Source organism: Lactuca serriola, chromosome 6, assembly GCF_051521515.1.
Source record: "Lactuca serriola cultivar US96UC23 chromosome 6, Lser_US96UC23_V15, whole genome shotgun sequence".
NCBI lineage: Eukaryota > Viridiplantae > Streptophyta > Magnoliopsida > Asterales > Asteraceae > Lactuca > Lactuca serriola.
In genome coordinates this window covers 80189645-80205550 of record NC_136413.1, presented here as the reverse complement: position 1 = coordinate 80205550, position 15906 = coordinate 80189645, and the positions used below count along the sequence as shown (strand labels likewise).

Below are 15906 nucleotides of genomic sequence, written 5' to 3'. Positions count from 1 at the left end.
AACCACCTTATGGTGCTACATTCTGTTATGAACACACAAAACATCAATTGAAGCACAACCATTGACATGAAGAAGAAGAGGATTAGGGAATTCTGGTTTAAAAGAAAAATATAAGAGAAAGATGGAGACGGTTATTCACGTTTTTGGCCAGATTTATAGAGAAATCGATGTCTGATATATAAATAAAATGATATGCTTTTATTGATAACATAATTGCTGATTTTAAAGATTCTACAATTAAATGTAATTATGCCCGAATTGTGAAATATATTTTCGAAAGTATGAATAGATTTTATAATTAAATATGAATAGATTCTATAATTAAAGATTCCATAATTTAATGTAATTGTGTTTGAAATGTAATTGGTAAATTTAAAGATTCTATAATTAAATGTTTGAATTCTATTTTGAGAAGATGATGTCATCAATTTGATCTAATGATGAAAATCATATGATTGAAATACAATCAAGGGTCTTGATTGCTTCATTGGTGAATTAAAGGTTCTCTTTTAATAATATTTAGAGATGGAGAATTCGGTTTGGACCTAAGTACATTTAGGTTGATTGTCTAGTTTGAACCAAACTAGTTTATATAGTTCAATACCATGTTTTAGGTTTATATTTTCAATATTTAAACAAAATCCGGTTTTTAATCCAACAAAAACTAAATAAAACTCCTAACTAAAGCAAACTTTTGTATATTTCAATACCATGTTTTAGGTTTATATTTTCAATATTTAAACAAACCTAAGTACATTTAGACTGATTATCTAGTTTGAACCAAACTAGTTTATATAGTTTGGTTCCATCATTGCCGATTTTTTTGGTTGCTTCTTGCCTTCTTGGTCTAATCCGGTCTTTTCATAGTGGTTTTTGAGTTTTGACCCAATTAATGGTTGTGAAAAATCGTTAACATCATTTATATCGTAAAATTTTATGTATATATATTTGTGTACTTTAGGTGAAAGTGAACAACAAAAACAAGATGAAAAAATGTTATTATGGCAAAGACGAGATGGAGTTTTCAATGATTGAATCAAGTTAGTAGAATAGTAGCGTGGATTACAAACATGGCAATTGATCTCTTATTTAATTATATGTAGTAGTTATGTGTTTCTTTCTCATAAACCCAAAACCAAATATTAGAACCTCTTGAAGATATAAAAAAATAACTTTTATTTTTCTCACAATCCTCGTTTATTTCAAATTAAAAATAAAGTACAACTTATCTTGCATAAGGTACAACTCAATTTATAAGTAATTTCAGGAATTTATGTTTTTTTGTCAACAAGCCATATTCCAAAATTGGTTCTGTTATTTACATTATAACAGCCACGACTTTTGGTCTTCTCTTCATGCTATATCACATGTCATGTACTTCCAAAGAATCTTAATAATACAACACACACACACGTTAATACTACATATCATTCCAAATCTATGACATTAAAACAAACAAACTGTTTTTCTATGTTTTTTGCAGCATCCAAAGTCTCTCAAACTGTTCTTCACTCCTACTTTTCAACCAAAACTTCATCACCTTTGTCTTGGTCATAATTTTGACCATTTCCGTTCTTTCAATTCCCTTTTTCTTAACATCCAAGTTATGAGAATTTCTATTCTTTACTATTTTTTCTTTTCTTTTTTGGGTGATTTTGACTAATTAGAATGGAGAAAATGAGAGGATAACTTCCTACAGTAAAGTGGGTCAGCTTCTGATGAAAGGTTAATTCACTACCTATTCATAAATTTCATTTATTTTTTGTATGATGTAGTAACTATGGGATGTGTTCTTCACATAATAAGTGTATGTAAAGGTGACTCCATCCATGAAATTTGATCTAACAATTCAAATCACGAAAGGGTTGATCATCTTTTATAGTTTCTTTTTTCAATCTTATGAAGATTGAATGATGGAATAGCATATGAAGATGAAGATGAAAGATACCAGGAAATCTTTCAAGAGTTTATCCAAAACAATCCATTCGCTTTTGGGATTCAAGAACGAAATCAATTCTTCATGGGCTAATACAGTTTGTGACATCATCAAAAGCTTGCCATCAACAGCTGACTATGAGAATGAGAATGATTATGATGATGATCTTGATGATTTTCTTGTTTCACAAATTCATGGTAAATTGTCTTTCAATCAAGGGTCATATGCAAAAAGATAACAATGTTCTTTCATTGATTTGTTTATTATAGGATCAAATTAGAGCATTAACTGAGTAGATTATTCAAAGTATATCGTCTTAATAAAAGAAATTAAAAGTACAATGTTGTCAACAGGTGAGCTTGTCACCTTGAATGAGGAGGTTTTTCGATTGAATGCAAAAAGAAGACAAGTTCTCGATCAATATCTTCAATTAAAAGGTAATCAAAAATCTAAATAATCAATTATAAACACTTATGTATATTTATAATACTCGACTTAATTTCCATTTTAGGAAACATTCGTGTATTTTGTCGCATCAGACCAACGATAAATGGCGAGAAATTCAGCCATTTAAAACCCGTTGTACCTCTCGATTCAAGTGGAATTCTCCTCAATTTAACTGAAAACAAAACAAAATTATACAACTTTGACAAGGTTTTTCACCCTACTTCATCACAAGGTGCTTTAAATTCTCTTTCTTGTGAATTATGATCCCTTCCCTTCTATCCACATTTCAAAAACCTAACAAATAAACTCTCATTTTATTAAAATTTCAGATGAAGTATTTTCAGAAATTGAACCCGTTATTAAATCCGCTTTAGATGGATACAATGTTTGCATTCTGGCATACGGGCAAACAGGCACCGGCAAAACTTTCACCATGGTAACACGTTAAAATAGCTATAAAAGTCGCATGTGGTGTTTTATATTTTTTTTTAATCTTTTTGTTTAAATAAGTTTAAAAAAATACATTTATAGGAAGGAAATGAAGATTTTCCAGGTGTAGTACCTCGAACAATTGAGGCGTTATTCAAACAAGCGTCAGATAGCAACCATACGTATCTTTTTAGTTTCAGTATGCTTGAAATCTACCTTGGTCATCTCAAAGATTTGTTAATACCTCATGCAAGAAAAACAAGTGACCCTATGCCACCTTGGTATTCTTTTTTTCTCTTTAACTTAAAGATATTTAAATAAGTTTGATATGCCTCTTACTGGTCTGGTAAGAGGTTAGGTCTGATTCGGTCTGATTCAGGCTGTTAGATACCACTCTTAGAAGCCTCTGACTCAGTTCAATCAGACCTTGATTCAGTCAGATCTGACTCAATCAGCAATTATCAAACAACCTCTAAATTGTGTAATTTGAAAAGTTGTTACTTGCAGTCTGGCAATCCAAACGGACCCAAATGGTGGAATTGTGATAGACAATCTTGTAGCTATCCAAGTGAGCAACTTTAATCATGCAATTAGTCTTTATAGGCTCGGAAGTCAACTTAGGTCAACTGCTTCCACGAATTCGAATAAAGCTTCTAGTAGATCTCATTGGTAACAAATTATGATCCAAAATTATGATCTAATAAGCAAATATAAATGGAGTATTTTAAATACTTTGTGTTTGTTGCAGCATGATACGTATGTCAATGACGTGTTGTGATGACACTGAGAGACGAAAGATTACAAACAAAATTTGGATGGTTGATTTGGGAGGAAGTGAGCGTGTGTTAAAAACTAAGGCATGGGGAAGAAGATTTGAAGAAGGAAAAGCTATCAATCTTTCCCTTTCTGCCCTTGGTGATGTCATCAATGCCCTTCAAAAGAAAAACAGCCACATACCTTACAGGTAGATTGAACATGAAAGAATGCTTAAATAAATGTTGTTCTTCATCTCCACCATTGAAGTTAAAGTATGAATTCTTGTGTTTTATAGGAATAGCAAGCTCACACAGGTTCTCAAGGATTCCTTAGGTAAACTTTGTAGCTATCATAAAATCATAAATCAAATCATAATCTCTAATATTATTCTAAGATCAGTTGTTTTGTCATTTTAGGAGAGGATTCCAAAACATTGATGCTAATTCATGTGAGTCCCAAAGAAGATGATTTATGCGAGACTGTATGTTCTCTCAATTTTGCATTACGATTGAGAAGCATTCACTTAGGGAAAACCGAATCAAATGTGAGTCACTCAATAAAAAAAATAAACTCTAATTTACGCTTTTTTTCAAATAAATACTTCAATTTTCGCTTATACAGGAAGCGAGAACAGTTAAGGAATTAGCCATGGCTGACCTGCAACATGAGATGGAAGAGATCGAGCATAACCGCGACAGATTCATGAAAGAGATCAAGAAGTTGAATCAGAAATTGGATTCTCTAACAAAAAAATCATCAGGTTCGATTGGGAAATCGGAAATTGATGATGTAATTACGAAAATGCCATTGTCAACGTCGAAGATGCCGAGATTTATGAAGCCCACAATCTGTAGTACACGAAAATCAGGAACAGGTTATCAGAATTCGTATAAGAAAGAAATTAGACATGAAAGAAGGAAGAAACAATTACCGATATCTCGGGCAGAATCTGTGAGTTTTCCTATAAAGGGCCTGACCGAAAGCTACTCGGGCAGCAGTATCTCAAGAGCAAGCTGCTTGGTGGATTTGAATGATACAGAATTCAGCCATGAAACATCACAATGTAGCTTTAGAATTAGAACGAACATAAACAAACAGAAAAATTCTCTCAAGAACTCAAATGATAAGCGTGTTATTTCAATCCCGACTCCTGTAAAGAAAGGAAAGTCTACGAAAAAGGGGGAAACTACAAAACAAATGATAGGTGTAGATGATTCATCTACTGAAGGAGATATATTTTGTCAAATCATGCCATGTGATACCATTAATGACACCTTTCATCAAGATGATTGTGTTAATGGAGTTGAAGGGGTAGTTATATCAAAAGTGTCAACACAAGAAACAAGGTGCTTAGAGGTTTATAAATTGAAAGAAGACCTACCTACCAATGTTCCTATATCAGATTTTGATACTAGTGTCGAGAGTTCAAAAGTTTCCTTTTTGAGATCAGAACTGAAAGAATATATTCTGATATTCTACTACAGTGTTCTTGTGGGATTGGGATTCCAAAGCTTGGGTTTTGACGATGATTTCTTCCGATCTTTAATTAATTAAAGTTGCAAAAATGCAAAAAGGTTATTGGAAAAAGATTCATGATGTATAATGTATTAATGTAAATATATGGAAGATATTGTATAGTGACAAGTAACATGTACATTCGTTAATAAATTTTGTTTTTCTATGTAGTCAATTCATATTAAAATTCACATGATATGTATCTAGATATATAAATTCATATTTGTAGGTATGTGGATATATCAAAGAAAATCAAGTTGCAAAGATGAAATAACTCTTAAAATTCAACCTTCATTAGTCTATTTAACTCAGACAAAACTTCATGTATTCTTTCATATTGAGGATGCGAACTATTTCCAGAAACAAATTCATGAACTCTATTATTCAATTCAATGCAACTCACACCTGATATCTTCTTCACACCAGTATCTCTCATCACTTTCCTTGTGAATCCAGCTTCATTCCACTGGCCCATAGAAGAATATATATTCGAAAGTAAAGAAAGGTTTCCACTATTATGTGGCTCCAATTTAATCAAATGTTTTAAAGCTCTTTCCCCAATCTCCACATTTCCATAAAGTCTAGATGCTGCAAGAAGTGAACCCCAAATAGCTGCATTTGCTTCAAAAGGCATTGAATTTAGTACTTCTTGTGCCTCCCATATGCATCCAGCTCTTCCTAGTAGATCAATCATGCATCCATAATGTTCAATCCTTGGTTTAATTCCATATCTTGGAAGCAAATTGTTGAAATACCAAAGACCTAATTCCACCAACCCCCCATGGCTACATGCAGAAAGAATTGCAATCAGTGTAACTTCATTTGGCCTAACATGAGCTCTTTCCATTCTAGAAAACATGTCAAGAGCTTCTTTTCCTAAACCATGTGAAGCCAATCCAGCAATGGTAGTTGTCCATGTTATAACACATCTATCTTTCATGTTTTCAAAGACCCACATTGCTTTCTTTATGTTCCCTGATTTTGCATACATGTCAATAAGTGCATTGTTGAGGGATGTAGTTTTGTGTATATTGTTTTTATCTATGTAGTTATGAATCCATTCACCTAGCTCTAATGCACCCAACTGGGAACAAGCTGAGAGTGTGACTAACATTGTGACTTCATCAGGGAGCACTCCATCTGTTTGCATTCTTCTAAAAAGAGCAACAGCTTCACAAGGCTTGTTCACTTGAGCATAGCCTGAAATCAAAGATGTCCAAGAGATCACATTTCTCTCAGGCATAATCTCAAACAAGGCACAAGCTCTCTCCACCTCATCAACTTTACAATACGCAGAGATCATTGCATTCCAAGTTGCAACGTCTCTAAGGGGCATTTCGTCGAACACCTTCCTTGCATCGCGAACATACCCACAAGACGCATACATTTGAACTAACGCTACTCCTACATGAACATCGGTATGTAAACCAACACTAATTACATGACAATGAATCCATCTTCCCAAACTCAAACCGCCCTCACCCAAACGACTCACACCCTTTAACAAAAAAGGAAATGAGTAAGAATCAGGTCTTAACCCAATAACTCGTGCTTCGTTGTAGATAAAGACAGCGTCTTTGACACGAGAATTACTCGACAGAGCTTTGATCATGGTGTTGTAAAGGTATATATTCTTGCAAGTCTTATGAAAAAACACCGAAGTAGCATGGTCCAAAAGACCTTTTTCAGAGCAAGTGACGATGAACCGACTGAGAAGAAGATTGTCTTGATCGAGACCTCGAACAAACATGAACCCATGTATTTGATATACGTGAATGCTGTTGGGGCAGTTGTATAGCAATGAGGAGCATATATCATGTGTTGTTGCTGCTATGTATTGGCGTTTATGCTTCAGGAGTAATGAGTTCAAAGACGATCCAACACGAGACAGCATTCGAGTAAACTGGAGCTCCTTAACGCCGTTATGGCCAGAACACCGCCCCCTTATGGCGTTATGTTAAGAGGCGTTGCAAACGGTCGATTCTTTTAAAAAGAATTAAGTTTTTTTTACCTATAAATAGATATCATCTCCCTCGTTTTTATTCGCTCTATTCTTTTTCTTTATTTTTTATACAATTTCAAAGCCTCTTCAACCAAAAGATGGAGCAAAACCCAAACCCACAACCCACAACCCACAACAACCGAACACAACCTCTCTGACGTTTCCGACGCAGAATCTCATATCGACCTCAACGCCGACACCTATGAGAGTTCGGATGACATCGAAGAGATCTCCCCTCCACCAAGAGCAGCGGGATGCGACAAAACGAAATGTGTTGCAAAACATGCGGAGGAAGCTGATAGAAAAGCTAGGCATATGGCGGAAATTGAAGCGAAATTCTAGGAACACAAGTTACTACAAAAAGAAAAAAACGATTTACAACGTGAGTACTTGGATTTCTTTCGTAGGCAATTACAGGTGGAGAAGGAGCGACACGAGCGAGAAAATATGACGAACGAGTTGGCAATTCTTAGGACTAGCGTGGAAGGTTTGACGCCCGAAGTTGCGAAGGTGCTACGAGTGATGAAGACGAAGATTCGGGCAAAATATTTGGGCAATTCTTAGGACTATTGTTTTATGTTTTAAATATATCGGTTTTTTTTTGGTCTTGTAATGTTTTTTTGAATTTAAATGTTATGGTTAATTTAAATATTATGTTTTATAAAATTATATTCGTTTTTATAATTGTTAAAAAAAAGATAAAAAAATGATATTAAAATTTATTTTAGTTTGGTGGTGTGGTAATCATTTCCTACCTATAATTGTGTGACATGTAAGTTGGAAAAATAGTATGGAGAGGAGGATATATACGCAGCAGCCTTACCCACTCTTTGAGTGTTTAACTTCGTTTTAAGGTTCTGTTGGCTAAAGTAACAATTTTAGTAAAAACTAGTTACATGATATATAAAATGATATTTAAATATATTTAGAAAGAGTGGATTACAACAAGGGGTCTCTTAGGCCTCCAAGTATATATTGTATGAGAACCATTCGTGGTTTAGGTGGCAGGTGGGCCATGATCGCTCACACCACCCCCGGTACCACAGTCGTGGCCTTTCGTGGAGAATGGTACGATAGGTCACAGAAGGCTTTGGGTCTAATCTCTTTTGAATATACCTTTGACTAGCCATTTTAATGGCTAGTTGTTCGAGAAAACCAGTAAATATAGATCATTCCATCTTTCCTATAAATACTAATCATTTTATAATAATTTTTTTCATATTAGTTCTTTTTCCTTTACTACACAAGCCTAATACATACACAAACCTACCATGAAACAATTTCGACAACCATCAAACTTCCAAACCCAACAACTTTAGGAAGGAAATGAAGAAACCGTGTTAGCTAGTGCTTGGATTTCAGTGTCCAACTATTCAGATGGTGCATTAGATTTAGATAATTGAGGTCAAATACGTCACGGTTTCTTCATTTCATAACTTATATATATACATATTTTGACGTTTTTATTCACACCATTTTTTTCTTTATATTTTATACAATTTCAAAACCTTCTTAACCAAAAAATGGAACAAAACCCAAACATTCATCCACTAAACTCACAACGCACAATTGAACACAACCTCTCTAACGTTTCCGACGCAATCTCACATCAACCTCCGACACCGATGAGATTTTGAACGACATTTAAGAGATCTCCCCTCCACGAGGAGCGGCAAGACACAACAAACTGAAGTGTGCGGAAAAAGTTGACAAAAAAAATAAAGCTTAAGGTGAAAACTGGATCGATATTCCAAGAACACATACAGCTATAACAAGAAAAAAAATGATTTGTTAAATGAGTATTGGAAGATATTTAGGGAACAACATGAGACAAGAGAAATGATGAACGACTTGGCAATTCTTAAAAGTAACACCGAAGGTTTGGCGCCCAAATATAAAAAAGTGGTACGAACGCTAGAGGCATTAAAGGAGAAGATTGAGGAAAAATATTTAGGCAAAATTTGAATTTTAGGATGGTTTTATGTTTTTAATTTATGGTATCTTTTCTTTATGATCTTGTAATGTTTTTATTTTCAATTTAAATTTAAATGTTATGGTTTGATTTAAATAGTATGTTTTATACAATTGTGTTTGTTTTTTTTTTTAATTATTAAACAAACTGAAACTCAAAAAAGAAAGAAAAAATGATATGGAAATTATTTCTTAACAATCTTTTTATTCTCTTCGACTTTCTCGAAGGTTCTTCATCAGCATATTTTTCAGACTTCACAACTGTTTGTTTCCTTTTGTGAATAGAAAACATCTTTATAACTGGCAACCCATCATGTAAAAAACAATCACCTTAACAATGTATGAGAAACAAGAAAATTGCACCCGTATCGACGTATCGATGGGTTTTTTTTTCAAGAATACAGTGACAAAATCCGATTGAGCCGAAATCTAGGAGAGATTTCCTAGCACAACAATGGCTAAATGCAAGAAGCCCTGAAGCCTGAATTTGTGAAAATATAACAATACGATTATACGCGAATACCCAACTCGGAAATCCGCATTATTCTTTTATTCATAGCAAGTCGCTTCTGTTTCAAAGATGATGCCATGTTGGCAACCTGGTGAATGAGTGGGACCCAAAGTTTAGTTTAAAATTTAACTTGAATTAAGTGTTATGAATTATGATGAATGTGCAGATTGGATTTACCTCTCCTCGTAGTCGCAAAGCATCTCTACCAGGAATTTCTCGCAAATCATCCACCAGATCTGTTTAAATTCAAGAGATACAAAGTAAGATTATAATAAATAAATAAAAATCTTGTAATTTTAGACAATAAATGATGATTTATTTCAGATCATGAAATCTTGAAAAGAGATTTGCGTCCTTAAAAATCTTATAGATAAAAACGGGTTATATTATGATTTTCCATTCCATTCCATGATTGAATGGGCAAATACACCCCATTCCTATGCAATGAAAGGAATCAGATTTCAGGAATGGTCAATTCCATTCCAACCACTCCATTCCTTCTTCAATCTATTTGTTGTGACTTGTGATGTGAGCCAAATAAAGGAAGAAAGGAGTAGATAATACCTTTAGCTTGACTTTCAGCTTTATGAACCGATTTAGCAAGACTTTTGATCTGGCCTCCAGCATTCCTTCATATCAATTATCAAATAAGCTAATATTATTGTTAATTGTTCAACATTATATTATACTATATATTAAATAGAATTGGCTTATGAATAGAAAGTTTATACATTTTAGATTTTTGCCACAAATCTTTTTAATATTGGCACATTTAGTCCGTAAAGTTTTGTAACTTACAGAAAAGGTCCCTATGAGATTTGTTTTACAGAAACAGTTCCTATGTTTAATATTTTCGTATGTTGGCAGGTTTGGCCCCTATGTAGAAAACAAATTACAAAAACTGTCCCTGTAATTTACAGAAAATGTCATTGTATGTTTTTTTCACAGAAACAGTCCATGTGTTTAAAAAATTACAAAAATAGTCCGTACCTATTGAAAATTTGCACATTACTCCCCCCACACGCCCCCGCAATATAGTCATATTTTGTCCCTATACTTTGTTGTCTTCACACTTTGGCCACATGAGTTTTGTATATTTACAGGTTTGCTCCCTACACTTTCATAGTTACATAATTTGGGCACTTTACGGGGGTAGTAACTTACTAGTTATATAATATAACACTACTAAATACTCCCTATATCTGATTACAATTTACAACCACAACAATTGACTCTACAAACATTGTGATTATTTGCTAAATGTCTTGAATTCCCTTCCATCCTTTTCAAATTTAGCTTTCGCTTAAAGAAACTCTTGTGGACTAAAATCAATATCTCAAAGACACTTGTAAAAATAGGTTTAGTAAGAATTTTCATGTTTCCCCATTAAGTGTTGTATGGATTAAGTCGTTCTCTGACTTTTTCCATTAAGTCCTTTTTGAATCAAGTCAAAAAGAAACGCACATATTAAGCCATGTCTCCATTAGGTCAATTAAGTCAAAAGAAACAGCACCTTAGTTCACCATAGCCATAAGTCATCTCTTTCTCAGCAAGAGCAGCCCTTTCAAGTAATTTTTCACTCTCTTTCTTCATTAACTGAACTGAAATGGTTAAGTGATTTACATTGTTTGCAGCTTTTATTATCTGTGCCTATTGCAACCAAAAGAATGTTTTAGAAGAAAGATAAAACCTCAAAATGACCATATTTGAAAAACTGATAGATCATAAGCCAGTAGATGAAAAAAGATAAGAGTAAGTACCTCCTCAGTCTGAAAGCGACCCAATGTACGACGGAATAAGAACCTTCTAGGGCCTTGAATGAAATAATCACTTATAAAGATCAAAAAGTATATAGCAACTTTATTTATACAGGAAATGAATTAAAGATTAAAATGAAAAACAAAAAGATACTTTCTTTACCTCTCATGAGGAGAAGAGCAGCTGAAATTGCAATTCCAGCAGATAAAGTTGGGTGTTCTCTTGCAATTGTGAGTTGATCTGTTAAGACACAAAAGTATGAGAGAAAACTAATCCAAGAAATATCAACTTATCAAGCCTCTAAAATATGGCATCACTGTTGATTTTTTTATCATGAAATAAATGTTTGGTAATTGTAAAAGAAAAAAAAAATTCACCTTTGATCTTACTGAAGACCAAATCTTCGTAACTCCTATACTGTGCTGTGAATTGAACTACATGATCCTAGAAATGAACATGAAAAGTAAGACTTAAAACAAGTTCAAACAATGCTAGTAAAAGGGAAAGAGAAAAAAAAATGCATGATCCTGTGATCCCCATTAATGAAGATGAATCAACTCCAAGTGATTATCCCGACTTTTCCCAAATTTTTAACCTTAAGAGCCAGAAAAGTGATGGAGAAGCTAGAAAAACGATCAAGAGCAGAAATAAAATGCCAAATACCATTATAATAAATTGATGTGTGATTTTAACTGATAATCACACAGAACAAACTAGAAGGGTAATAAAGTTAACAATCAGATTTGCATAAATGAAGGAGAAAGAACTAATTTGGCTCCAACTTATGATATTCTTGAGAAGAATTGCCAGTGTCTTATGTTAAATTCATATTCTAGGGGAACAATTCTGATAATCTAGTTGAGTATTTAAGTAGTATGTTGAAAAGAGCTTCTAATGTGCACCATCTTCTTAACCTACCCGAAATATAAGCATGTATACACAAACTTGAATCATGCTTGATCATTTATGTATCAATCTGTCTCTTGTTTACATATAACGGAGGTATGTGATTACATTAAGCTAAGTTTCATACTAAAAACAATAGAATCTCAATGACAAGCAATCATCCCATAGATGAAAAAGCCACCTGAAATAGCATGCAAAGAGATACAGATACGCATTAACGCATACGAACAGCTAGACTATATATCAAAATACCAAATTTTAAATTATCATACTAGTCCTTAATAAAATCCATCATAGAACGCACGCAGATAAACATTCATCGTATATACGGAAGCCCTAACTATAAGGAAAGCTGCACAGGAAATGAAACGCACCCGAACATGAGACATAGATATAAATAGAGTACCTGAAGAGTCCGAATATGAGTGGACGAATTCTGCTGCAGCGACCGGGCGGAGCGAACGGCGGAATCGGCAGATTCCTGAACCGTACGAGGTAGATCCTCGTAAATGTAGGAATGCCATGGCTTTTCTTGCTGTTGATTCTCCGCTGTCTCGTCTGCGGTATTGGACGGTGAATTAGCGGCAACGTCGCCGATCATGTTCTCCTTGCTCCTCCGTTTCTCGATCTCCCAATTTTTTTCAGTTGATTCCTTCTTCCACCTTTTGCCCTTTTCTTCTCAGTTTTAGAATTAATATCATCAAATATTCTTTCACGTCTCAATTACCCCCTTAGTTTCATTAAATAGCTAAATAAAGCCCAACTATATTGATACTTAGAGATTAGCATATGGACCGGGAACCGGCCGGAACCGGAACCGGAACCCGATGGAACTGGGCGGGCCGGGACCGGGACGTTATTTTTGTGGATTTTTAGAACCGGGAACCGGTAGGAACTGGAACCGATAGAACTGGCAAAAACCGGAACCGTATGATGCTATTTTTCAAGGACCGGTTCCAACATTTGAAGACACGACAAGAACCGGTAGGAACCGGGAACCGGTAGAACCGTCGGGCCGGTTCGATTCTTGATTTTGGCCGAAGCCGGTTCCCGGGTTGGGTCCGGTTCAGACCGGTTCCGGCCGGTTCGGTCTTTTTGCTCATCCCTATTGATACTAGTGAAAAATATATTATTTTTATTTTAGAAAAATTACACCAATAACTAGGGGGTAACTTATACGAAAATATATTGTTTTTTTATTTTTATTTTAGAAAAATTACACCAATAACCTAGGGGGTAATTTATACGGCTAACCCTTATTCCTTTTTAACTCGAACCGTTCATATGGTTTGGTGTTTTACAACTTTGGTCCTTACCATTTAAAAAAAATTGTTTACCTTCCTAGATTTTTGATTTTTTTGTTATTATGTTATTATCATTAACATAATTGGTAAATAGGTACGAGGGCTACTTCCCACCCCCCCCCCCCCCCCCCCGCGTTTTCTTATCCCTTCCTCTTTTTTATTTCTTCCTTTCTCTCATGTTAAATTGTTGGGCATATCTCTCAATCTCTCTCTCTCTCTCTCTCTCTCTCTATATATATATATATATATATATATATATATATATATATATATATATATATGGGATTTCTAGGTTACAAGATAAAGATTTGCCCAGTGGAATTTACATAAAACAATTTATGGGTACATGTAATATAGAGATCTCTGGCTTTTCTCATTATAACAACATAGTTATGAAACAATCAACTAATCTATGTATAATCAAAATTCACAAGGATTAGAATACGTACCTTCGTTATTATCGAATATAACAAGATGGATCTTCAAGTCTTCCTTTGGAAAGCAAACACCAATAGTGTATATGTCTCTAATAACTCACACCCAATACCCTAGGAACGAAACGGGAGATAGGAAGGTGGAAAAGATTTCAATTTCTTGCTTACAAAGGCTAGGGTTCAAAATGGCTAACCAAGGTCCCTATTTATAGTTAGTGGAAACCTTAATTTGAATAATAAAATAATAATAATTTGAACATATTCAAATTAGTTTTCTTATCAGATATAGGATGCTTCCAAAACTTTCTGGATCCACCCTAAAACCATCCAAGCTATGGAGGTTCAAGAATTATCTCCATTGCTCAACAATTAAACAATTACAATTTAATTATTGCACTTAATTAATTCTAATTAATCCTAAATTAATTTCCTAATAATTTTGATTAATTTTAAATTAATACTTAATCATTTCTAATTTATTGATCATATAATAAATTAATAAATAATTTCCTCACTCCCCTAAAATCATTTCTAACTATTTCTAGTTATTGAGGGAAACGCAAAAAAGACTTTTTTTATTCTATAACGTTATACCAATTTAGTTATGACCTTAGACACCTAATCCAACAGTCTCCCACTTAGATAAGTCATCAAATACAATTGTAAATATAGACTTCGTGTAACACCCAGCCAAATCAGGTAATTTCCTTTCTTCGTCGAGAGTACTTGGGGGGTACGATGGGCGTATGTCATTAAAAGGTGACGCGGTGCTTTTGAGTACACAGGGCGTACTTAAGGGGTATGCAGGGCGTACTCAGCTAATATGCAAACCCTAAATCTGGGGTTTTGAGCCTTATTTAAACACCTTAACCCTCATAAATCCCTTCCACCTTTAGCCTCCATCCTCCCAAACGACCCCTTGCAAACACTAATATTCATTTGAGAGTTTTTGTAACATCCCATTTAAATAGAATAACTAAAATAATAAACCCGAAACCCCGAGAAGTAAATTTACTATTGTTTTATATTATTATTATTGTCCAAAATCAAATAATAATTAGTGGGGTGTTGATTTTGGGGTGCAAATGATATACTTGTGATTTCTGAGGGTTAAAGAGTAAATACCAGACTTATATTGAAACGGATTATGGGAACAAGGGTTTAAATGGTAAATTAAGGAGCTGTTTGGAAAGAAATAGGAAAGGAGGGACCGGATGTGTCAATATGGGATAATGATTGTCTCAAACCCTACCCCTACTATTATGCATTGGCCGCCACCCCACCTCCTTTTCATCCTCCAGCCGCCATCGCCGGTTTTTCCCTCTTGTGCTCCGACCAGATGAAGTGTCGAACGACCGCCGCTGAAAGCGTGAGCCACCACCGCCATGTGAGGCCTCATCCGCCACCTACTACTTGCCATCAGAACGCCACCAGTCCTACTATCGCCGGAAAAGTCGCAAATAGCTTAGATCATTGTGTGGGTCGCCAGAAAGCCTAGATGCGAGGCTGCTACTGTTGTGCTCGGTAGGTTTCGCACCACCACCTCCCTTCCCCATTCCTTTCCAAGCGTCACTGCTGCCGGCTGTTGCTCTACTCCCGTCGCCACTCTCCACAGATGGGTTATTCGAGTCGTTGTTGGAGCAAGGACAAGTTGGTAGGTGTTGCTGCTTGACGGGGAATGGAATGAAACCGTCGCCACCACCGTGAGGCGATGGCTGTCACCGTAATCCACCGTCATGTCGCCGTTGTGTTATCGCTACCGTCGCAAATCACCGCCCACCGCCTCCAGATTGATGATGGGTGTGTTCTGGTGTCTAGCTTGTGTTGTAGGTAGTGTTGACGGCTGGAAAATGGAGTGAACGACAAACATGGCCACCAGCCATGGTGGCTGCCGCCATATGCCACCGTCGTCCACCATAAGGTGGTTGTGTGTGTAT

General features: G+C 35.1%; 3 protein-coding genes across 3 annotated transcripts; 1 reads left to right on the top strand and 2 right to left on the bottom strand.

The window, feature by feature from the left end:
• Positions 1-1452: 1452 nt before the first annotated feature.
• On the top strand, positions 1453-5249 carry LOC145059308 (kinesin-like protein KIN-14T). The gene is made up of 11 exons (XM_079007165.1): positions 1453-1725; positions 1906-2133; positions 2290-2373; positions 2448-2615; positions 2713-2819; positions 2915-3093; positions 3320-3481; positions 3561-3776; positions 3864-3901; positions 3985-4112; positions 4190-5249. The coding sequence occupies exons 2-11, from the start codon at positions 1926-1928 to the stop codon at positions 5120-5122; spliced, it is 2223 nt and encodes a 740-aa protein (XP_078863291.1). The 5' UTR covers positions 1453-1725; positions 1906-1925; the 3' UTR covers positions 5123-5249.
• On the bottom strand, positions 4037-7073 carry LOC145059309 (Pentatricopeptide repeat (PPR) superfamily protein). Its single transcript, XM_079007166.1, has 2 exons — positions 4500-7073; positions 4037-4416 (listed from the first exon to the last, which is right to left on the bottom strand). The coding sequence occupies exon 1, from the start codon at positions 6975-6977 to the stop codon at positions 5361-5363; it is 1617 nt and encodes a 538-aa protein (XP_078863292.1). The 5' UTR covers positions 6978-7073; the 3' UTR covers positions 4037-4416; positions 4500-5360.
• Positions 7074-9349: 2276 nt separating this feature from the next.
• LOC145059307 (chromosome-associated kinesin) lies at positions 9350-12914 on the bottom strand. The gene is made up of 8 exons (XM_079007164.1): positions 12638-12914; positions 11703-11769; positions 11488-11565; positions 11328-11380; positions 11081-11217; positions 10132-10196; positions 9745-9803; positions 9350-9655 (listed from the first exon to the last, which is right to left on the bottom strand). Exons 1-8 carry the CDS (start codon positions 12830-12832, stop codon positions 9566-9568), a joined length of 744 nt encoding a protein of 247 aa, XP_078863290.1. The 5' UTR covers positions 12833-12914; the 3' UTR covers positions 9350-9565.
• Positions 12915-15906: the final 2992 nt, after the last annotated feature.